This window comes from Ambystoma mexicanum, chromosome 9 (genome assembly GCF_040938575.1).
Source record: "Ambystoma mexicanum isolate Mex_15411 chromosome 9, UKY_AmexF1_1, whole genome shotgun sequence".
Classification (NCBI taxonomy): Eukaryota; Metazoa; Chordata; class Amphibia; order Caudata; family Ambystomatidae; genus Ambystoma; species Ambystoma mexicanum.
The window spans coordinates 1,136,980,091-1,137,005,716 of record NC_090931.1 but is presented as its reverse complement, the minus strand read 5'-3'; the positions used below and the strand labels follow the sequence as shown (position 1 = coordinate 1,137,005,716).

The following is a 25,626-nucleotide window of genomic DNA, read 5'->3' as shown; positions in this document are numbered from 1 at the left end:
GGAGCATGAATGTTGGAAAGAGGTTCCCAGGACCTATCTTCGGGTCCATAGCCCTTCCAGTCCACCAGATAATATGGTCTACCAGAACGGAGTTTCATATCCAGTATGTCTTGTACCTCGTATTCATCAGACCCCCGCACAGAAATAGCAACAGGCCGTACCGGCAGTCTAGTAGTGTCAGAGAATGGCTTGATGAGCGAGACGTGGAATACAGGATGCACCCGCCATCGTTGTGGCAAAGCCAGACGTACAGCAGCAGGATTCAGAACATGGAGCACAACATACGGACCGATGAATCTAGGCAACAATTTCTTTTTGCCCGGAATTCTTAAGTTCTTAGTGGATAGCCAGACTTTCATCCCAGCCTTATAGACAGGTGCGGATACCCTATGAGCATCGGCATAGAACTTGTCACGTCGTTTGGCCTGCTCCAATTGCTGCTTCACCCTTGTTTGTAATCTCTTCAGATCACGAAGCGTACGGCCTGCGGCAGGCGTGTCCAGGGATAGACCGGAATCTAGAGGTATTGATCGGGGGTGTTGTCCATAGAGAGCATAGAACGGTGAAGTGCCTATGGCACTATGATAAGAGTTGTTATAGGCGAATTCAGCCGCCGGCAGTACCGTGAGCCAATCCGATTGGTATTGCAAACACAGACACCGCAGATACTGTTCCATAGTACAATTGACCCTTTCAGTCTGCCCGTTGGTTTGAGGATGATAAGCGCTGGACATTCTATCATCAATTAGTAATGCAGATGTTAAGGCTCTCCAAAAGCGTGACGCAAACTGCGAGCCCCTGTCAGTAATGATTACTGATGGTAGACCAAAGAAACGGAATACATGTTGGATGAATAGATCAGCCAGAACAGTAGCAGTTGGTAAACCAATACAAGGAATAAATAGGGCCAATTTAGTGAAATAATCCACTACGACCCATAGGGTATCATATCCTTGATTTGGGGGGAGTTCCACCACGAAGTCCATAGATATCATGTCCCATGGTTTGGTAGGGACAGGCAGGGATTGGAGTAAGCCCACTGGTTTACCAGGAGTATTTTTACATTGGATACATACAGAACAAGAAGATACGTAGTTTATAACGTCTTTTGCCATGGATGGCCACCAGCACCACCTTTTGAGCAGGTCCAGTGTTTTCTTCTGTCCAGGATGGGCTGCAATCAAGGAATCATGATTCCATGTGAGGGCTTTATTCCGCATTGAAGGAGTTGATAGATAAAGCACCCCCTGTGTGAATGGTAAGCCGTTATGCACGTCTAGATTCATATCCTGGACTGCTTGTGGATTATTTTTTACCCACTCTTGTATTTCGGTTTTTAAGGAGGGTTGAACCGAACAACCACAAATCACATGATCTGCCAACAGCTGGATCTGAACTTGTTTTTCTTCCTGCGCCTCTTTACTCATACGGGACAAAGCGTCCGACTTAACATGTTCTCGGGCAGGACGATAGGTGACCTGGAAATCGTATTGGGCAAAAAAGACATGCCATCTGGCCTGACGGGCCGTAAGGCATCTCATGGATTTGAATGCTTGGAGGTTTCTATGGTCAGAGTACACCAACACCTGTTGTTTGGCCCCAAGAAGATGATGACGCCATTCTCGGAAGGCATCTTTGATAGCCAGTAGTTCCCGCTCAGTAACGGTGTAGTTCCGTTCGTATGAGGTGAGTTTACGAGAGAAGAAAGCCACTGGGTGTTCCTCCTTGGTTTCTGTGCAGACTTGTGAGAGCACTGCGCCAATAGCGACACTGGATGCATCCGCTTCAACGACAAACTGGCGATCAGGATCCGGATGTTGAAGCACGGGTGCAGTGGTAAATGCTTCCTTCAGTTTTTCGAATGCTGCTTGGGCATGTTGGTTCCAACAGAAAGGTACTTTGGAACTAGTTAAAGCCGTCAAAGGAGCTACTGTTTTGGAAAAGGAATGGATGAATCTGCGATAGAAATTCGCAAAGCCCAAGAAAGACTGTAGCGACTTGACGTTATGTGGAATTGGCCAATTCAAGACGGCCCTTACCTTGGAACGGCTCATTCGAGCACCTAGATTGGTAATGTCGTAACCAAGGAATTCCACTTCCTGCGAATGAAAGACACATTTTTCGGCTTTCACATAAAGGTGGTTCTCCCTAAGTCTTTGTAGGACTGTAGAAACATGTCTGACGTGTTCCGATAGAGATGAGGAGTAAATCAAAATGTCGTCCAGATAGACAACCACAAATCGGTCCATGATGTCTCTGAATATATCATTCATGAAGAATTGAAATGTGGCGGGAGCATTGCACAGACCAAAAGGCATCACCAAATATTCGTAAAGACCATACCGTGTCTTAAAAGCGGTCTTCCATTCGTCGCCTTCACGAATGCGAACCAAATTGTATGCACCTCGCAAGTCCAGTTTGGTGAAGTAACTGGAAGTGCCTAACTGATCCAACAGCACGTTTATTAGTGGTAAGGGGTATTGGTTTTTTATGGTGATATCATTAAGTGCCCTGTAATCAATGCATGGTCTGAGGTCTCCCTCTTTCTTAGGAACAAAGAATAGAGGAGACGCAGCAGGAGATTGCGAGGGTCGTATAAAGCCCGTGGCTAGCGCCTTGTCAATGTATTCCTTTAACACGACATCTTCTTTAGGTGTTAAAGAATAAACACGGCCTGTAGGAATTTTGGCACCCGGAATCAGTTCGATAGGACAGACGTACTGTCGATGAGGAGGTAATTGTTCTGCCTGGCCTTTATCAAAGACATCAGCATAATCAGCGTATTCGCATGGTATGATATTGTCGCATTGATGTACAACGCTGATAGTAGAATCCTCCACCACAGAGGCCAATATGTGTTGTTTATTAGACACCTCCTGACCGGTAAAGCAATGTTTGTTGCAATGAGTCGAAGGATATTGGAGCGATCCCGAAACCCAGTCAACAGTAGGATTGTGAAGGGTTAACCATGCAAGACCAAGTATGATCTCGTACTGCGGAGCAGCAATAACATCGAAGACGATTTCTTCTGAATGGTTATTTGATAACGTCATCCGAACAGGTACCGTCTCCTGGGTTACCATACCAGAAGTCAACACAGATCCGTCCACGGTATTCACCGTTTCCGGTTTTGTTTTGTTTACTAGGGGTAAGGAACGGTTCTTGGCATAGGTGATGTCTATATAATTGCTGGTGGCTCCAGAATCAACCATGGCCTTGGAAACCACTTCTCGCTCATCACAACGTAACGTCACCTGAACTATTACAGGTGCATGTTTAGGAATGGTACTGGAGTCCGATGAAACACTCGACATAGGGACTCCTGCTAATGTCGAGTTTTGGCGTTTCCCGCACGCTTGACGGGTTTTTTAGGACATGTTGCCAATAAATGCTCGGAAGAACCACAATACATACATAAGTGGTTTTTTCTTCGGTTCTCCCGTTCTGCATTGGACAATCGGCCTCTCACGGCGCCTATTTGCATGGGTTCAGGGTCGTTAGAGATGACTGCTGGTGTCTCTGACCGCCCCGAGACTGGCATGAAGGGCTTTTTCTCTCCCTTTCGAGCATTCCTTCGGGCGTCGATTTGTAGAACCAAATCGAGCAGCTCTGGGAAACCCGTAGGAACCACAGGAACAGTAGATAAGGCGTCTTTCAGTTCTTCAGAAAGACCCTTGTAAAAAACAGCCGTTTTCTTGCTGTCAGGCCATTGGGTTTCCGCCGTCAGTTGATTGAACCGGGCGACGTAAGACATAAGGGGTTGGCTGCCTTGTTGTAGGTTAAGCAACTCTAAATCTGTGGCTTGAGTAGAGTAACGCATGTCAAAGACTTTACTCATAGCAGTCAAGAGATCGTCACAATCGTACAACAAAGGGCTATTAGTTTCCAACAAAGGGTTAGCCCAAGCAGCAGCCGTGCCCCCTAAATGGGAAAGCACGAAGGCTGCTTTCGTGGTTAGGTCAGGAAAAGATGTAGGACGGCAAAGGAAATGGAGTCGGCACTGGTTTACAAAGGTTCTGTAGGTTTTGGGATCACCCGTGAACCTTTCTGGAGGAGCCAAGGGAAACTGAGTGGGCATAACCACGTTAATAGTCTCCTGTGGGGGTGCCGTAGTCCCAGATCCGGATGCGGTAGCCATCGGCGCTTGTGTTCCCTGAGGACTACCATGTAGGGCGTCTTGCATAACGTCCATACGGTGCCGTAACATGTCCTGTGCAGTAACCATTTCGTTTCTCAAATCGTGGATCAACTGTGTCAAAACAGTTAAAGGATCCGTACCCTCCATGGCTTCTGATTCTGTCAGAATGCACCAAAGTATCAACTGAAAAGGATACGATATTCAAAAGGATACAGGAGGTAGGGTCTTCCGGATCCCTGTTCACCCGACTTGATAGTCGTGAAGTCAACAAAGACCTTCCAAATGATACAACCCTCTGGCTGATAAAACAGGCAGAGCGATGGATCACTGGAAAGGGCGTGGGTAAGGTATAGTAATCCAGCCTAGGACAAATTAAAGTATCATGAATAACTGCTCCAACCGGAGTATGATGAGTTAGATAATGACAGGAATGATCACACTGACCTGTATCACTGGGTAGAACAATCCAGAAGCCTCTTGATGGATTTGAATTGAAGAACAAAACGACAGGGAAGGGAAAATTAGTAAGGGAGACTTATCCCGGACGGAACGAGGCTCACGCTAGATACGGGTTGAATTCACCACAGGATAGCGTCCAAAGTTCAGTTCAAAGTCACTTCCAATAATCCTTGAAAGGCTTCCTTCCCACTTAGGGATCAATCCTTCTGTTAATTCCACAGATGCAGGAGTTAGAAGAAAATAGCGTTCGAAGACAATGTGAGCGTGTGGATTTACACGCGGGCAGGAATCGCGCAGCCTGGGCCAGCCGCGTGTGAAGACAGCGTGCGCGTGTGAATTTACACGCGGGCAGGGTTCGCGCAGCCTTGGCCAGCCGCGTATGAAGACAAAGAGCGCGTGTGGATTTTACACGCGGGCAGGATTCACGCAGCCTGGGCCGGCCGCACTTGAAGACGAAGAGCGCGTGTGGATTTTACACGCGGGCAGGATTCACGCAGCCTTGGCCAGCCGCGTATGAAGACAAAGAGCGCGTGTGGATTTTACACGCGGGCAGGATTCACGCAGCCTTGGCCAGCCGCGTATGAAGACAAAGAGCGCGTGTGGATTTTACACGCGGGCAGGATTCACGCAGTCTTGGCCAGCCGCGTATGAAGACAAAGAGCGCGTGTGGATTTTACACGCGGGCAGGATTCACGCAGCCTTGGCCAGCCGCCTATGAAGACAAAGAGCGCGTGTGGATTATCACGCGAAGGGATAGCTCCAGGAATCAGCGTGTGGCGGAACACACGCTATCGAAGGCCCAAAAGTAGCTGTAGGAATATACCAGGATGTAGATCAGAGGTTCAGCTACACGACGCCAATAGAGACGATCAGAAGCAGCGAGTGAAGTTTCTACGCAGCTTAAATACGTGATACCGTATTTCACGTGACGAAGCAAAAGTCACGTGAAGTTAGCGACGTGAAAAGTGTAAACGTCGTTTTCCCGGTAACGTATCGAATAGCCTCCATTTGGAGTAGAACGGTCTAGCTGTTCTACGAGCGTAGCGTCCAGCATGCATGACAGCTAATCCAGAAATGGATAGTCTAAACAAACCCTTCATCCCATCAGAAAAGAAAGCCGTGGCAAGATGGTTTACACCGCACCACAATACAATGGAAAAAAAAAACTGAAACTTGAACTAGAATGGGAGGAAAAACTACAGACAAAAAGAAAAAAATTATCAAAAACAAATCCAAGCATAAAATAAAGAAATTCCCAAAGCCAAAACAAAATACTACGACAACCGAATCACAATAGCCACCAGCACGCAGAAAAAACAATTCAACATTGTAAATGACATTAGAAACCCACCTGGATACATCAACACACTGGTACCTTCGCAAAAACTATGCGAAATCTTGCAGACCATTTTAAAAATAAAATCAGTGACATACACTGTATCATACAAAGCAAACCAATCAACCAGACCGTGTGTACCATGCTCCACCTACCGTGGAATCACAAACAAGCTGCAAAGCTTCACTCAAATATCAGGAGACAATTCGTCAAGCTGGTGAGACATTGCAACAAAGCAGGCTCCCCAATGGACCCCTTGCCCACCACATATCTAGAAATCAATCCTTACACAGAGCACACCTTTGGAATGCCACAGAAACCTCTTCAATCAATCCTTTCAACAGGGAGAGTACCGCAGGCTTTCAAATCTGCATACATCAAACCATTCCCTCAAGGATCCTACGGGCGATGTGGAAGACCTATCGAACTACAGACCGATATCAAACATTGCCTATACGGCAAAACTGCTAGAGACCTACGTCTACAAACAAACACTGGAACTTGCAGAAAACAACCAACTATTGGACCAGGCACAAGTGAGCTTCAGACCCATGAGAGGAACAGACGGCACGTCGCTCTATATGGGATGACCTAAAGACCAACGCAGGCTCCAACACAAACTCTGCACTGATACCACTTGATCTCTCTGCAGCGTTTCCCACAGTCAGCCACAACATCCTCAGAAAGAGACTGGAAGAAATAGGGATCACTGACACAGCGATGCTCTGGATTAAATCTTTCCTATTTGAAAGAACAGAAACCATGGATAAAACCATTCTAATCCGCGCCGCCGGACAACCCATGTAGAGTACCAAAAGGATCCACCCTATCCCCCACTCCTCTTCAACATCTACATGACTCCACTAATCAACCTCATCAAAAGGCACTGCCTCACCTACTACAACTATGCAGATGACACGCAAATCATCTACAAAATCGAAGTGGTAAAAGGGTAGAACACAGCGCTGGTAGACTGTCTCAAATAACTACAAATGGATGAGCACAAACCGCCTCAAAATCAACCCGGGCAAGACAGAAATCAGGATTATATCCAAAAACCAGGGAAGCAACCAATACATCCCATGGCCCGCAGAACTACGAACAGCGCCCACACCATCCAAAATAGTCAAACATCTTGGAATCCTAATCGACAACTATCTCACCCTAGGACCACAAGTAAATGCAATAATCAAGACACCAAGATTGGCCAACAAGGGGGGCGGGCACGGATGAGCTCAACCTCTGTGTGAGCTCAGAGTACCACGGTCTGAAAGGTGGCCTGAGCCCCCACTAAATGGCCACCCCCACCCCGCTGAACTTTAGTCAGACTATGCCCTCCTGGACCTGGGCGAAAATTTGAGGAAAATCAGTGCAGGACTTCAAGAAACAGTCTGCTTTGAGACCTCAGCTTGGCCCGGCCCGTGCTGCCGAAAGCGAAAGTAACTTGGCACCGGGTGTGCAGTTGAGGATCTCCAGGCGAACCCAGCGGCAGAATATTGCCAAAGAAAAAGCTTGAGGCAGAGGCTTCCCACCTTGCAGAATACGCTCTACCCGCGGCCGGCAATGTGAGCGCCCCCGCCGGTGCCACACGCGAGGAGAGGGCACAGTGGCAAGCGTGGTCGGCGAGTAGCACCTCACGCGAAAACCGAAGGTGAGCCCGCCAACACCTCGCTTCCCTATGGTCCCGTGCTGCGGCCTGACCCCCTCTCCCTCAGACTATCAGAGGGTATACTGTGCGGCCACCCCAAAACTATAACGTTAAAAGGCGCGACTATCACGCAGGAACCTGAGTTAGAGCGCGGACATCCACGCACTACAGCACACAGCCGAGAGTTTACTGATGTCCGCCATGTAAGCAATTTACTCGCCCTTAATGCGGATGAACGTATTGAACTGGGGGCTGCCCCTCCATTGCGAAACAAGCCACGCATACTTCACGACAAGAGTGAGACATTTTAAACACATACTCTTGAGTATCGAATGTTGGATTCTGATACTTTGTGGGAATTGCTTTATAATAGCGCAATTTCAAGAATGAAGAATTAATATAGCTTTGGGAACTTTCATGCAATCCCTGAATTTGCTGGAGCAGCTTAAATGATGTATTGGATGCAGATTTGTTTAGAACTGATTGCGCTGCTATAATCTATCCGACATTCGTGAGCTGTGTTAAGTTAAAAAACGGAGGTAGTTGCCGCATGTTTTATGTTTATGTATGTTTTTATTGGTTCTGTGTCTCAACATTGTTTGGGAGGGATGATGTGATGTAATCATGCCATATTGGGAGTCACTGTAAATAGACGATGAAACATAGCTAATATATGCATTGTAGTGTATTATTTTTATTGATACATTTTGAAAGGTTGATTCTTCAGATAAACCAAATAAAAAAAACCTTCACGACAAGTGCATCGCTCGGTGCACCTGACCTCGTGGAGCCCAGATCAGGTGAAAACCCTCCCAAGGAGGCAACGCCCCGACCCCGCTGTGTCCCAATCGATGAAATAACCGAGTAGTGATAACACGGGGAACAAATGTGAGTAAACACTTTCAAACACATTACAATTACCTGCATTGGGGTGCCTCAACGTTTGGCCTGTGATTGGCTCGGCGCACATTCTTTGGAGATCATCTCCAGGAGTTCATATTCTAGCCGCCCCACACCAATCACAGGACCCCAGACAGGAAAGAGGATGCTGGGGACTGGAATCGCCCCCCCCTCTTGGATCCTAGATCAACAAGACAGAGAAACGGTGACATTCAGCCGACCCACTGGTCTATAAGACATAGCAGAAGGACAGATAAGCTCCCTTACATGATGGGAGACGGGCACATCGAAAGAAGAAAATAAGCCAATCCGTGCCTCAAAATAACAGAGTTGGATTATGAGGTACAGGGAAAGGCCAGAGCATCGGAGAGTGATCTTTGGTGCATTAGTGTTTTGAACTAGGTTGCTCTTTTGGAACCATTCTGAAGACGTCCTAACCGGATACTGGCATGGCCAACTACTAATGGGTGGCCTGGTATAACTTAGGAAGTGAGGTGATGACACAAAGGTGTTCATGAGTCACCCCACGGAACAGTAGTGGCTGCACTGGCGGACAGCCCTGACCCGGAGAAACGGCTCCCGCCCCCGACAGTGCGGATCCGCCACCCTCTTTCCATAAAGACAGGGCAAATAAAGGCTGGACAGACTGAATTATCTACGGTGCCCCGAACACCCGGAAAGGAAATACAGTTTCCACACATCACAGCAGACACAATATGGCGCATAGCACGAGAGGCTACTATAGGGTTGGGCCCCCGACATCGGGCGTGTGCCCTCCTCTAGGTGTGGCAAAAGGAGCCGTCACGGAGTGAAAGCTTCCCCCAGACTTACAAGTCGTTTGCAGACCAACACTAGCGAGCCCTGATGAGCGGAGGTTTAGCTAGCCTCCCCTCTCCACGGCACATCCCCAAAACATGTGAAGGACCTCTGCGGTCCAGATCCATGACAGTTATTGAGAGGGTTGGGCCGCCTCCATAGGGGCGTGTGCCCTCCTCTATAGACAGCGTACTCCGGAACTAGAGCAAGCTCACAGTCCACCATGAGAATGGAACGTACCGTTATACCACAACAGATGCTGCTCAGAGACTGACTGCAATGTGAAGAAGCCGGTGCGGTAGCACATTGGGTGAAACCTAGTACATCCCGCTGTCGCAGTAATGAGTAAGAGGCATATGGACATCAGGCAGAAGCTTGCAGCATATCGGTTTGACCCACACCCCACCGACCCAAACCCCACTTCACACCTCAGAATGGCGACACCAGGAATGGAAGCAGCCGCAACTAAAGGTGACGTAGCAGCCCTGCTGAATGAAATCAAAAACATGAGGGCGGACATTAGTGGGAAAGTCGATAAAATATCAGAGAATTGACAAAATGGAAGAAAGACTAGAAGAGGTTGAATATAATCAAACATCCCTAGGTACACTTGAGTCCCAAATAGACCAAAGGATTACAGAGATAGAAGCCAGGGAGGAGGAGTTCAGTCTAAAAATGGACGATTTGGAGAACTGGGAACATCGGAACAACCTACGTATCTTTGGCATTCCAGACAGACATGAAAAAGACTCTCCACACGATCATGAAAATCTTGTTTGAACACGAATCCATCGATGAACCCAAAATTGATCGTATACATAGAGCTGGAGGGGCCGCATGGGGTCCAAAGACAGTCCTAGCACAGTTTCACAACTACGCCGATAAAGCTAGGGTCCTCGAGAAAGCCAAGTGCATCCCACAGATCCTTCTGGACACAGCGAGAGTGTTGGTTTTCCAGGACTGGTCATCATTGACTCTGGCCATGAGAAGGCTGTGTATGCCACTCACCAAATGGCTGAAAGAAAAAGGTGTCCGGTATCGCTGGGGCTACCCATTTTCGCTTACATTTGAGTGGGAAGGGAGCACGATATGATTGTAACGGAGAAGGATATCTGAAACTGTACAACTGATCTATTGGGAAACCAGGAGAATGAGGCAAATCAGGAAGGGAGACAAGCCGACGTCCGGCAATGGCATATCCAAGGCCCGAGGCGAAGGCGAATACCAGGCAGGACCGAAGCGTTCTGTAAGTCAAGCTATGTGGTCAAGAATGTTACATACGAAAACTAGGTCCGACTTGGTCCATTACATGAGCACGACACACAATAGATAGGTAATGGCAGTAACATTTACTTCAACGAAGGGTAAGCTCTCTAGAGTATCTACACTCAATGTCAAAGGGCTAAACTCCCCCACAAAACGCTCTTTTTTACGCAGGGAATTCTAGAGGTCCGGAATAGATGTGCTCTTTCTTCAGGAGACCTAGTACGCTCAAGAGGAACGTAGAATTTTGCAACCTAGGATGGGGATGGAATACTGGGAGCCGGGGACCACTGGAGGAAGCAGGAAGCAAGGAAGCAACAAGCAGAGGTCTCGCTCTCAACGGCGGTTAGAGTAAGGGACGCAGCAACCCTGCTATCAGCAGGAACAGGTACACCGTCAGCATAACAAACGGGTGCGTCAAGCCGCAACTCCTCGCAATCAAACAGAGGCCGCCTCCGAAACACCCTCCATGGCTTTCTAACTGCTGGGGTTTATCAGGCTCCTGTAACCTTGTCAGCTTCCAAAGCCTTGATTAGCAATGTTCATACCTCTCAATTGTGTTCTCTTCTTGGGAGCGTTCGCTTCCCTGCTGCTGCTGCTCATCTCAGTAGCAAATGCCCAGGCTCTCTTCTGCAGTCTGGTCTCGGTGTCGGTTATCAGGTCCCTGGCCCACCATGGCTTCCTTGTGGTTGTTCCACCAGGAGACAGTTACTTCTCAGTCTCTTTCCCGACCTTGGCTTCCTGGTCGATCAGGACTCCAGCCTTCCTGCGTCCAACTAGAGATTCACTTGCTCTCCATGTCACTGCTGGCTACGCCCCTCCAGTCTTCTCGTCAGATGCTTGCTTCAGTGTAGGATTTTTTGTGTTTCATTCAAAGTTCCTCTTGCTTTCATGTATATCATTTGAAACAAAAAGGGTGCCTCTTTCCTCTTTGACTGTGGAGTTCAGTCGAGATCCAGCATTACCTGAAACCAAAGAGATTTAGGAAATGTCCCTACTTGGTAGATTCAAGACAGAAGTAGTCAAAACAGATGTATACGATTTGGCTGTGGCACAATTATCCACGGCTGAATTGACAGTTGTCAATTCAGCCCAAAGACAATTTTGCTGTGGCCAAATCAGGCCAAATTCAAACCCCCCCCCCCGACAACCCCTAGAACACTCCCCCACCCAACCCCTACTTACCTTTTTCACGTCTGCATTGTTTCTGACCCTGCAGCGTTAGATCTGTCCCTCCTACGCGGTTCAGATCCGACGCTGCAGGGTCTGCTTTTCTTTTTTTTGTTTTGTTCCCATCCCCCACCTCCAAACCTCTGAGGCCATCACTACCAAACATGGGGAGCGGGGGACACCCCCGCAGCCCCTGCTCCCCATGTTTGGTAGTGCTTACCCAAATTGATTGTTTACAAACAATCGAATGGTACTGGCTAAATTCGGCCAAATTTACCATACGATCGTTTGTAAAGGATCAATTTAGTTACTACCTTCAAAACAGAAGTTACAGTGTAATGTTCTCTGGACCAGGAGTTCCTTATCGGAATCAGAGTTCTTGTCCCCTATAAGGGAGACACTCCCAGTGAAGTTCCAGTTGCCCAGACCCCTAGGGAGGGTCTTGCTTAGCGGGCTCACCTCCTTAGCCTCAAAAAGGGGCGACTGCCCTCTGGAGAGAAGGGACAAATAGTACAGATTCATCACAGTTTCCTAACTCTCTTGCTGTAAACCATGGATTTCTGCTGAATGTTTCAATGTCTGCTGAAGGTTTCAATGTCTGCTGAAGGTTTCAATGTCTGCTGTTGAATCTGCTCGAGTTCCAGTGCCCTTGCTGCCTATCTCTTGACCTTTGCTATCAGGCCCATGCATTCTTTAATATCAGTACATGATGGCAGTCCAACTTTGAGTTTATTGGGCAGCTGCAATCCAGTTTCTTTGAAGATTAGTCCAGTTTGCATCAAGTAAAGACTGTAGCACCCTGTCTGCAATTGCGGCCTAAGGTGTCCAGTCTGTAGTTTCAGTCCACAGTTTGCAGCTCAAGTTCTCAGGACACTTGTTATTCTATTCCTGCTAATGATTTTGCTCCTAGTTTTCTGTCTAGGCCTATGTTGCGGTTCTTGTCTTTGCTTTCTTTTTATACCATTTGTGCAGAGTTTGGCTGCTGTGTTCCCAGCAGGCAATCTAGGTCCCGTTCCTTTTTTGTGTCTCTATTACCATTGTGCTAGATTTGCTAACAGTGTGCTGGTGTCCGTTTCAGGAGGCAATCACTGCTTGTGGGCGCATTAAGGCTAGTTTATTGTGAGTATTGTCTCCTTGTGCAGGCCTTGCGGTCCAGACAAGAAGTCCATCCCTGTTGACCCTTTCCAGGACCATTCAGAGTGGGGCACTGTAATAGAAACTTAGTCAGCAGGCTAGAGATTCTGCGGATGTTTTTTTCTTGGATGCATTCCCACCCTAACTGGTTTACTGCCTTTGTTCCATGTTTACACTTGTAAAATCACAAATCTGTGACAAAAAGATTTTCAACATTTTAATTCTGACCAATGAGGACATTTTTGCGGCTCAACCTGTTATGACAGGAGTTTATTAAGGCTCAACCAGTTCATTGACCAGAGAAAATAAAATCCATTAAAAAGAAGAACATCAGAGATCTACAGTTATCATGGGGAAGAACACATCAACCTGAATTAAAGAGCAGGCCGACTAAAAAAAAGATCCTGCACATTATCAACAGTAAATCTTAATATGGGGCCGGGAGGGTATCTCAGGAGCAACACGTTTGTCTTGGAAGCAAGACAAAGCAGAGCGGCACGGGCTTGAATCCCAGTCCCATGCTTAGACGCTGGGCATGCCATGAATCGCAATATAAAAGCTCAATTGATTTAATGAAAAATTGATTTCCTTCCCACACACAGTGTGGCAGGTCAGACACAGGAGATGGGCAACTGGACATAGTTCAACTAGTTTCACTTTATTAAAGTAAAGAAAATGCCTCAGCTAACTATTGTTACGATGAAGGTTCCCTTTTCTATAAAATAGCAGATGGTGCTTGTTGGGATGTCTTTCACAAATCAAACACTGGTCCATCTGTCCCGACCTATGATATTTGTATTTTTATTTATTTGTATAGCGCACCAGGCCCAGGGGCAACCGGACGCATCACTTAGTTACAACATAAAAAGCAGACAGAACCATAATTACAAAGTTTATTAGTATAATACAGAATTTACAGGTATAATAATAGCAATGAGAGGACAAGCGGATTGTATATACATGTACAAATGAAGCAGAGAACCCAGAGCTAAATGTTCTGGGCGGCCAGCCAGGTTTTCATAAGGTGTTTGAATCTCGGGAATGAGGGTTCTGCTCTAAGCTCATTAGGAAGCGTGTTTCAGAGTTTAGCTGCCAAGATAGGGAAGCTAGTTCCACCTGATCTTTGGAGATTGAAGCATGGAACCTCAAGGCAGTTTAAGTGAGCCATTCTGCGGGGTCTAATGGAGTTGTTGAGGGCAAATCCGTTGGCCAGGTAGCAGGGAGCTTGGTCATGAAGGCATTTGTGGGCAAGAGCCAGGGTTTTCATGGAGATACGGTGTGGAACTCAGAGCCAGCGAATATTGCATCTGGTGTCGGATTTGTTGGCGCCTGGGAATGTTGAGGGCAGCTCTAATCGCATTGTTTTGGACAATTTGTAACTTGTTTAGGTTGCGGCAGTTGGTGTCTAGGTATAGTGCATTGCAGTAATCAATCTTGGATAGTACAAGAGTTCTAGCCAAGGTGACACAATTGGTTGCGGAGAGCAAAGGGCGACAGGCTGTAATAAGCTTGCAGGTATAAGCCGCTGCGGAAGAGACGGAGTTAGTTTGTCTGGTCAGGGATAGGGTCGAGTCAGTGTAGATCCCTAGGGTTTTAGTGTCCCTGGCGGTTGGGATAGTATTCCCATCGATGATGAAAGACTTGAACGCAGGGTCGAGTTTGGTAAGTTTTTGTGGCGAGCCAAGAATAAGGAGCTCAGTCTTTTCATCATTAAGACAGAGTCCGTGTTGTGCCATCCACGCTTGGATGACCTGGTAGATGACGTTGATAGCGAGGGAGTCAGCAGTGTTGGTACCTGAGATAGGGATTAGTATCTGGGTGTCATCAGCGCAGTTGGTGTCAGTGACACCCAGATAGTCTAAGCTATTTAAGAGAGGTTTAGTGAACACGTTATACAACGTGGGTGAAACACAAGATCCTTGTGGCACGCCACAGGAGACAGGTGCAGGTGGGGCGGCTGCTAGTGGAGAGAACACGTGCATTGATCTATTGTCTAAAAAGGAACTTATCCATGTTGTAGCTTTATCGGAGAAGTGTGCAGCTGATTTAAGGTGGTGGCAGAGAATTTCATGATTGACGAGATCAAAGGCCGCCGAGAGGTCCAAGAGGAGTAGGAGAGCAAGTTTGCCTTTGTCTTTTAGATCTTCAATCTGTGTTTTTAAATCTATGAGGGCAGTTTCAGTGCCGTGACGTGGCCGGAACCCAGATTGTCCCAAAAGTTTGTTAGTTTCAAGGTAATCTTGAATTTGTAGATATGCTGCACGGTCGAGGATTTTTTGTAAAAAACGGGACCGTGGTGATTGGCCTGTAGTTTGAGGGTATACTGGCGTCCAGGGTAGGTTTTTTCAATAGGGGGATGACCCACGCATCCTTTAGATTGTCAGGTACGATCCCAGACCTAAAGGAAGAGTTGATGAGCGTAGTAATGAATGGCGCTAGGTCGAGAGCTGCTTCCTTGATTATAGGTGCTGGGCAGAGGTCGCCTTGGCAGTTGGTCGGTTTAAGACTGGTGATGATCTTTTCCTCTTCGGAAGTGGAGAGAAGCTGAAAGGAGTCAGAGAGTCTGGGATGGGATTATTTAGGGTGGGGAAAGGGTTGGGTTGTGGGTTGGATTGTAGGCTTGATTGTTTGTTATTGATTTTAATTTGGAGGATGATAATCTTGCCGAGGAGGGCCTCTTGGATTTTGGTACACCAAGTGCTATTTTTGATGCAAGTCTCTGTTGCAGTAACAGGGGTTTCAAGTTCTTTTAGGATTCTAAGCAATTCTTTGGTGTTGGATTTGGCTTGTTCGATACGTTTATTGTAAGTGTCTTTTTTGGCTTGGAATATGGCTTCCTTGTGGTCAAGGGGGGCCAAGAAGAGACACGATTTGTTGGCTGCGGACTGGTTGCTTTTCCAATGTGATTCCGCAATTCGTTTTTCTTTGCGCAGGGTTCTGAGCTGGGGTCTGAACCAAGAGTTCAGGTGGGCTCTAGGTTTGGGTTTTCTCAGTTTGGATGGGGCGATGGTATCTAAGGCTTTTTGCATAGCGAGGTTGAAGGTGTCAACCATAGCCGTGGGGTCGGAGCATGAGCGAACCTGGTCATTGAGAGCCGGGAGGAGTCTGTCGCAAGTGATGTCACGTTTATTGCGGGTGGCAGTAGCCGGTGCAATGGTAGGAGAGAGGCTGGCAGGTTTGGACTCAATGTTAAACGTGATTAAGTTGTGGTCGGTCCATGCATACTGTTGGTTAGAGATGATATGAATAGGACAATTGTGGGAGGCTAGCCAGTCGAGGGTTCTGCCCCCGACGTGGGTAGGTTGGTTGATAAGCTGTATGAATCCTGCATTCATAAGCATATTATCAATAGTCATGGCAGCTGTGTCATTGGGATCAGTGAGGCCCAGGTTAAAGTCCCCTAATATCGAGGCTTGGGATTTGGTTTTGGTGTTATGAGTGAGGATGTTAGAGAGGTCCTCAGCGAAGGTGGATAGCGGCCCAGGTGGCCGGTAAAGTAGATGGAAGGTGATAGAATGGTTAGGAGTGACAGCTAGTTTGGCGGTCAGTGCTTCCATAGAGGAAAAGTGATGCACAGAGGAGGGGTGGAAGTTTAGAGTATTTTTATGGATTATGGCAATGCCGCCACCTTTGGACTGGTTAGAGTTACGATCGTGTCTGATAATGTTGTAACCTGGAGGGATGGCAAGGGAGAGTAGTGGGCCAGAGGCTGCGTGGAGCCAAGTTTCGGTGATGGCCATAAAGTCGAGGGTAAGAATTAGGTCAGCCACTTCTAGAGCGTGAGCCGTGAGTGATTCAAATGCATGATCCAAACATACCTAGATTCGATTTTAGCAGAGGGAGCCAAAAAGGCAGTATATTAAAATGCAGAAGGGCACAGGTTCAAATGCATGATCCAAACATACCTAGATTCGATTTTAGCAGAGGGAGCCGAAAAGGCAGTAGATTAAAATGCAGAGGGGCACAAGTTTAAATGCATTAGTAACGAGCACATTAATGTGATTTGTCTATGAGGAGAGGGGAGGGGATAGTAGAGATGTCCACCAGAATGTAGAGTACATAGGTCTGACTGGAGGTGGTGCACTGTTGCGAATGTTTTGAGCAACCTTAACGTCCAATACAGTGACTGGGACACATCGCAGATGCTGGTAAGGTAGGAAAGGGAGCAGATTGGGTGGATAAGGTAGAGGGCGCTGGAGGAGTAGGTTAGACAAATATGGATTACTCACACCCTCATAAGAAACAAGCAGGGGGTATGGCCCTGGGCTCTGGTCAGCTCAGGACATTCTCTGGACAGTTGCTGGCCTTGACCTCAGGGCCTTACCAGGAAGGGCCGGGTCGCGCTTCCCGGCGTTGGATAGGTTGGGAAGTAGGCAGCTGATATAGTGCCAATTTGCCCTAATACTACCATAAATAAAATAAAAGTATCTAGAGAAGTGTTCCCCTTCATTGGTTTGTGCTGGTTGGTGCATGACTCCCTCCTCAAAGTGTCTCAAGTGTGCTCAGGTTTTTGCCTGATCTTACAGTTCACGAACAACAAGTTCCTTAGTTAGCAAAATAAACAAAAAGGGCAAAAATGAGCCCCCTCCACAAAGTATGGATTCAATGCAACAGTTCAAAACCACCTTCTTCATTCGGCTATTTGGATTTGTAAGCTTTTCAAGACTCAAAATGATGTCTCTTCTACACCCTGCCAGGGTGTCACCACTTTCTGTATGTGATAGGGTCTTGGGTCCAGCATGGACCAGCAGACCCTAACTGCATTTCAGCATCCCTCTGTTCCTCCAACCTCTCGGAGGGGCTTTAGTTTGTGCCCTTGACTGGGCTCTTAACGGTCAGCCGTCTTTTCCCTTTGTTCATAACCCTCTCAGTGTTTTCAGTTTCCTTCTGCTTTCTAGTAACCCCTCTTAGGGTGACCGTCACACAATCACCCCATGTGGGTGTTTCGCTTCTCTTCCAGTTTCTGGTAGCCCTTCTAGGGTATGAGGCATTTTCTCCCAATCGTTGGATAGTCTCTTTAGGTTCTGCTTTCTCTTAATCATGTGCAGTGTATTACAATCTTGTTTGACCCATTTGGGTTTGTCGGTTGTAGGTCTCTGCTATCCCGACTGGGGCCTTTCATTACTTTCGTCAGCTTTGTGTCCGTTTCGTTCCCTTTTGGAACTTTTCGAAGCTCAACCACCCTCCTCCCTCTCCTTCGTGTGAACCATGTAGCTGTCTCTCCACAGTGTTCATCAGGGGAAATCAGCTGCTCGGATCGCATCGGAACTGCTCTTCTTGGTCTGGCAGCATGTTGCTTTTCCTTCTCTGGTCGGGCGTGGTCGAACTCTTCCCGGTACTGCATTGGCAGCGGCTCAGTCTCCCTCCGCTACAGACCTCAGAGCTTCGGACTTGTAACCCTACTGGGCTCGGGCAGAGAGCCCGCAGAATGCCACCACCATGTATGCGATGGCCAACTCCAGTGCATATGGGCTCTGCGCTGCAGCCTAAGCTCCGACTGCACAGAATTGCCCTGGTTTGCACTCTCCCAGCCACTTCTTGGATCTCCAGCAGTTCCTTCTTCCCATGTACGGGTCTCTGCCTTTTTACGCCTCTCCCTGTAACAGGAAACAACACCATTGGTCCTGTGGTTCAGGCCTCCAAGAGGGGTCAACCACCAGCACAACCAAGCACAGTTAAAGGTCCAACTACATGATCAGTCCCCATATAAGCTGAAACCACTTGAGACATTGGTAATAAGGGAAATGATGTAGACCTGTGCACAGGGGAGTCCTTATCCCCCCAAGCAGGGGATAGGGTGGAGGTCACCGCCAGTGAGATCCTGCATGCCCTATCCCCTTGCAAGGGTTTTTTGTAGCGGGTTCACCTCCCTAGCATTTAAGGGGGTGGCTCACCCCTGGGAAGAAGGGAAAAATTCCCTGGTTTTGTCAACACACAGACACAGACTCTACATTCCACAGGCACTCAGCACTTCAGGCACAGGCATACTGGACACAGCATACCACAGCTTTGATAAATGGCTGGAATAAAAATAACAACTCAGAAAAAGAAGAGCATCAATGAGGAGGCTAGTAGAATCCAGCACTCCTTACTTCCCATCGGGCAAGTGTTCGAACCTTTAGTCAACCAATGCTCTGGCTAGGACCCATGTGCGCTGTGGACTGGGCATGAAAACAAGTTGAACAACAAGGAGACACCTAAACGTGATACAATTGACAAGGCTTCATCACCTGTGTAGCAGGGATATTCATGGGGCCAAAATAGTGGCAGATGCGTTGATGAAGTGGCTGTTTTTCGTGCGATTATAAATAGTTACACATTTTTTTCAAAAAGGAGAGTAGACTGTCCAAATGTCACTCTGATGCTCCTATTATGTGCAGGTTCAGATGACTTGACACATACTGTGCTTCAAAGAATTACATTGGGTAAGAATATGGAAGGTGAGCGGAGGCGGGGAAGTGGGGGAAGGAACTCATTCACCCTCCACAATCACCACTTCATGAAGGTCCCCAGGGTCAAGGACAGACAATCTGATTACCACACATCATGACTACATTCTGACTACAAAGGTGGAGAGAATAAGTTTACCCATAAAGGCAAGGTGATCAGCAGTATTTTTTTTTTAAATCAAGCGCTATCAGCGAGCATGATGGACCAGGGTTAACACCACTTCTAATAATGTACCCTGCTGCTTCCTCAAGCCTGATTTTAAAAATACAAAAGACTAAAAAGAAAGTTCCTTTTCACTACTATAAAACTGACGATCAACAATGGTCACGTTTTTTGGAGGAACTGAAGCGAGTTACTCTTTTCAACAACAACATTATTCAAAGAAACTGGTATAAATTGCTCCCGTTACTGGGTTTACAGCAGTACATCTTGCCTCCTCAAGGCAACCAGTCTCAAAACAAGAGCTTGCAAATTCAACTGTATCTCTCCAACACTTCACAAGCTTCATTGGCTCCCCTTTTCGTCAAGACCATATTAAAAAATGCATTTATTAACTACAAAGCACTTTCAAAAGGAACACCAACATACTTGACAGCTACACTCCACACCTCTGGAGGCTCTCGCACCTTACATAGCAAAACTATCAAAAGGTTGGGAGTCTAAGCTAGCCCCTTATGAAAAGCCTCCCAAGCGGTCCTCCTTCCAACATGCCCCGACCATCTGGAGCTCAATCCCGCTAGAGGCTTGTAATGCCCCCACCATCCTCCAGTTCCATAAAACACTAAAAACATGTCTTTTTCAAAAACACCTGTTGGCGGAATAAAAATACCTCTCCCTCCACCATTAGTACTGCACTTAATGTACAAAATGCCAAGCCCAGTGCTGGCACCCTCCTGTTGTAAAGCACCCCACTGCTCTAAAAGCATTAAAACTATGAATATAAGCTGTGGTCAGCTTCAAAAACATTAAATGTGTTCATCTCCTGAGAACTCTGGACTTTGTTATTTTTCCGGAGCTTGTGCTCATTACTTTGACATTGTGATTGGCACCATAATACCTTGCCTGTTCTTCACTTACCAAGCAGAAACTAGAAATTAGTTAAATTCACCCAACATAGGACAGTGGGTGGCAGTAGTGTAGCTCCTGAACCCAAAGGTAACTATTGTGCAGAAAGATCACTAACACATCAGACAGTCATCCATTAGTCATCCTACGGCCAATGGCTATGACTCAGCCTGCTTCCTTTTGATTATGAACACAAAATCTTGTCTTGCCATTCCTGGGCCAAAGACACATTTGTAAGTTCTATTGGACCACCATGTGCTTTGATTTACAATTTCCCTGCCCCCTTTGCACCGACACTGCACTGCTACTGCATTACATTAGAGGCCCTAAAGACTTGCAGCCCATTCCCCCCTCCAACATAGGACCACGGTACCTGCTTTGACTGTCCTTGCTGCAATTGTCTGCCTAGAGTCCCAACTGATATTTATTTTATATTTGGATACTAAAATACAAGGCACGGAAGTAGCCCTCTCATTGTGAACAGTTCTCTAATTGAAATGCAAGTCATTGACTCCCTCTGCCAGGATATGTATTTCCAAGAAAAGGAAATGTGAATTGAGGTAACAAAGTACTGCAAGGAGTCCATTATATGTTAAAGCGGGAATAGAGCTGGAAACATGTATGCCAATTGAAATGAGAACGGAAATAGTTATTTACACCCCTCCTTTTCCTTGTCTGAAAACCTTCCTCATTAATAAGTTTCCAGAGATCTCTTTGGATGCTCCTTAAGCTGATCTTGGAGAAAGCTGAACATATCGGGTAACAAAGGACAGTCTCCACAGATACATTGTATGAAAACAATAGTCAGTCTATCATGATACATACGTAACGTACTATGACATTTCAAGCAATTTCGCTTACTTGTGTTGAGACTCTACGCCAAACCGTTTTCCATGGTAGTTGTGGTAACAAAATCTCTCCCGTAGAATACTTTGCATCTGTTTGTTGGAAAAATTGGTTACTCGTATGTTTTTCTCATTAACAGGACAGCTCTGAAAGTGAACTCTAGCAATTCTAAACATACAGACGTTTAATGGGCATTATCACTGTTGTATTCGATACATTAAAATACATAAATTGCTCTAGTAAACATATTGTCTAATTTGGTAAAATAAACTGCGAGGGGTCTGAAGGTCTCATGAAGTAAAAACACAGACAACATATTCACTGTTCTTAAAATCAAGAGTTTATTTCTTATTTGTCCTATGCTAAGGGGGGAGGGTGGATTTCCCTACCTACAGAAACTACCTACAGAAACTAAGGGTTAGTCTGTATCCTTGAGTTCAAACATAAGTCGGTCTGTGTCCAAACCCTATGTTTGCCCTTGCATCTAAAGTTACAATATGTTTAGTGATGTTTAGTGATGTCAGCAACCAAAGAAATAGTGTTCAAAACAAAGTTCTGAGCCTTTTTCAGCTCTTTGGCTTGTATTACAACCTCTTCTTCGAGCAAATTACATGCAAAAGACCTTTGGGTTCCCTTACCCAAGCTCAACACAGTTCCAAATCAAGGCCTCAGGATTCCCTTCCCAAAGTTCAATACTTTCAGTTTCAAAATTACAGTCACTTCTCTTAGCTTTGTGACAAACCTGGCGGGATCTCCCATGCCTACTCCCCAGGGATGCTCTGCTCAGATGGCCAGGGAAGAGCCATCGCTTTGGATCCTGACCTTGGGGGTGGACACGCAAGGGAGGACCATCTTCGAGGAGTGGGGATGGAGTGTGGACAGGCGAGACATGGTAACCCCTTTTCCTGAAACCAACCTCCCTTACACCCCCTCTGCCTTTGTGGGCCATTTTGACCCTAGCCCCATGCAAATACCTACAGGCCATTAAAAGGAATAAGAAAGGACACACTGCGCCTTTAAGATCCAACTCACTCTGAGCTAAAGGAGGGCATGTCCAGATAATTGGGTAATGGAAGGTCAGGCAGGCTCTACACTGACCACAAACCTGCATTCTGTTAACGTGCTGAAGGTGTATAAAAAGTTGGGGCATTGGGCATTCAGCAGTGCAGGGAGAAGGAGGTGTAGACACAGCAACTGGGAGGCTGCCTGGTGGAGTCCAGCAGGGGGGCGAGCAGCAACGAGGCAGAGAGAAAACCAGCTGGAGCAGACTAACGAGCTAGCACACTACCCCGTGCCAGAACAGAGGCTCTGGGATGAAGAAGCGGGGGAGCCCCATCTCCAGGGAGCCAGTGTGGTTAAAAAGGGAAGGCCATGGACAGGACCGACTTTCCCTTTTGCAAGCCGGGCATGCTCATTCTCCTGTCATGGGCAGGTGGTAAGACCCTGACCTCAGCTTCAGTGTTCTTGAAGCAGATAGCCTGGAAGCGCGAGCAAAATTACTGCTGGTGAGTCTGAAGTACAGGGACACTCGCAAAGTGATATGAGCGGCTAAATACTATGTAGCAAGAATACGCAGAATGAAAGGAAATCCATTATTGCAGTCCTCCACGAATGTGAGGCAATCGGATAATGCGGAATGGGAAAAAAGAAAAACAGTATCTGAATGAAGGCGCGAGAAGGGAAAACCCGGTGTCAAGGCCTTCAAAGTGAAAGTACTGTATGCGGCAAGACAAATAAATAGAATCTTGTGTGATACAAAGTTACTGAGTGGTTGCATAGGGAATATTACGTTGTTGAAAGTATTGGTGGCCTTACAGAAGGGAATTGACATCCAAGGGGAGCTGTTTGATTGATATTTTATTTCTATCGCGCTCGTACACAAGTGTTTCAGAGCGCGACAAGGCAAGGGAGGGGGACAGGGGAGAACAAAATAGCGATCTTACTAGGCCCAGTGACATTGAGAACGCGCAAGTGCATGGGAGAGGGAGAGGGGAAAAGTGCATGGAAGGAGGGAGAAGTGGAAAGTGCGAAGCAGAGGAGAAACCGATAAATAACAATAAATAATAAAGGCAACAAACAGTGGTAATGCAGCCAGCAATTTGCAAGTACTAGGTTTAAGGCAGCAGACAGGGTAGGTCTGATAAGTGCAGGAAGAAAACGGGGAGGGGGGCTGTATGGGTACAGATACAGACACCAGTGCAAGGGGTGGCCCAGAGGCAGTGCTGGAGGTGGCAGGGTGAGCAGGTACCTCGGCCCGAAGGACAGAGGGTGGCCAGGTGCACAGTGCCAAGAGAGAACAGATCAGCAGGGGCGAGGGGGAGCGAAGGCAGAAGAAAAGAGGAAGGTCTTGAGGTGCTTCCGGAACCAGAGATGGTTCTCTTCAAGTTTTATAGTGGCAGGGAGGCTGTTCCCCAGGGAGGCCCCAGCCGAAGACAGATCTACCCCCCAGCTAGTTTCTTTGAAAAACGACCGATCCTGAGGGAGTTGGAAGTAGAGGAGTGAAGAGCTCGAGAGGGGAGGTATTTGCGGAGGGATAGTTGAAGGTATTTTGGACCCAGGCGCCAGAAACCTTGTGGACAATGCAGAGGGTTTTAAATTTAATCCTTGCATCCACTGGGAGCCAGTGGAGAGATTCTAGAGCTGGAGAGATACGCTCCCAGGGCTTGAGGCCAAGGACAAGTCAAACTGTGTGAGGTGCGAAGTGCAAGCAAAGTAGCTCTGGCAAGAAACAGTGATCCAGCAGAAGGCTGTAAACGAAAAGGAACACCTTTAAAAAGGACAAGAGCAAGTAAAGCCAAGACTAGTGAACTGACAAGGAAGGGGCAAGGTAGCCCCAGATTGCGTAACCTGTAAAGGTATACTGTGCGGTCAGACAACTGCGACCAGACCAGGGGGAGCCTGAAAGTGGAACACGAAGTTGGGGAAGGGAACCCCAGAAGTGTTTGTGAATAACTACAAAAGCTACACCTTAGAGCTGAGACTTAGGGAAGCGAACCCGAAGTCAAAAAGGTACTGTGGCCATTAAGGGAAAAAAAGTGCTGCTTTCTGAGTTCTGGAAAGAGAAGCCTAAGCAACTAGCTGGACATTTGTTGTTTGTGAATCTGAGAACACCAAAATAGGAACATTGTGAAGCTGGGCATAACAAGGACTGAGAGCTGTAAAGTTACTATGACATTTACTTGAAGTGAATCCTGAAACCTTGTGGAACTTTACTCCTAGAGTGTCTAGACCTTTGACAAGGAAGCTGTGTGAGAGGCTCCTGAAAGACACGGTCATATGATTTTGAAACACTTATTTAGTTTGAACACTCCAGCACAATACATTAGTATTAGATGTAAGGGCAAGTATAGGTTGTGATAGACACAGCATTTTACTTTGGACAGACTGGCCTTGGCTACATCAGTTGAGGGAAGTCCCATCTTAGAATTAGGGCAGGTTGGGCGTTACTCCCATCCTGAAGTTTTAAATAAAGGTTTTCCAACTGGATCTATTGCGTCTGTGTCTAACTGTTGATAGCATGTCTGTCTCACAGCTTTCAGTAAGTATTGCAAACCAACTCTGCAACCTCTTAGGCTGGTCAATGCTTTACTTAACTTGCTCTTCTCTTGAACCACTTCAAATACGTGACCAACACAACAGCGTCAGTTTCTTAACTTTCCTTGGTTCACTCCAAGTAGGGTTACTCGGTCTAGGTGCAGTTGTCGGACTACACAGTCTACGCACTACAGGTAACAACCGAAAACCCATGGCACCTTACTACAGTCACTTGTTCTCATTGGACTTCCTTGCAAACACAGGCTACCTCTTTGAACATGCATCAATTTCCCTTTTGCAACGGCTTTCTCTTTGGCAGTTTTCTTGACTTTGCCACAGCGTGACTTTCACACCATTCACTTCGTGGGATGCTTCCTTGTCCCCACCTTACTTTCATACGTCACAATAGTACTTATCCTTTAATTTTCACTTGCTTTCAAAGTTCTTGATACTGGCTTTCCTTCGATTCATACTTTCAGATTGTTCATTGACACCTCGGTCTGGCTTTCACTATTCTCAAAATTGATTTTCACTTTAATTTCATTTGTTCGGTGCCTTCATACATAACATTTCTTTAGTTCAGCATTAAATAATGCAGGCAGTATTTGGCAGCTCGTTCATGTGTCATAAAACTCTCCTTTGGTCTCCTGACCCAATTAACATGAGCTTAAATCTGATTGGCATCTCCGTATGCCCAAACCTCCACCCCCTGGAGTGCCCCGGCATGACTTTCCCTCACCATCACTCACTGGTGTCCCGCAGCTCCTGCAGGTGGCCTTTGGTGTTCTCCTCTGCGATAGCTCGCTCCCTTTCGCCTCGTTGAGAGCTTCGGTGAGAGGCATGCTCGCCTCTCAACAAGCCTTCCTG

General features: G+C 46.9%; 1 protein-coding gene across 3 annotated transcripts in view; it reads right to left on the bottom strand.

Moving 5' to 3' along the window:
- ORC4 (origin recognition complex subunit 4) overlaps positions 1–25,626 on the bottom strand; it is a 1,582,358-nt gene that overhangs the window by 1,318,254 nt on the left and 238,478 nt on the right. For 2 of the 3 annotated variants that reach the window (XM_069616510.1, XM_069616509.1), the window contains one exon: positions 21,241–21,317. The exons of the other annotated variant lie outside the window; for it this stretch is intronic. In XM_069616510.1, coding sequence (XP_069472611.1) covers positions 21,241–21,317 — 77 coding nt within the window. The remainder of the gene's footprint in view (positions 1–21,240; positions 21,318–25,626) is intronic. 3 annotated transcript variants of the gene reach the window in all.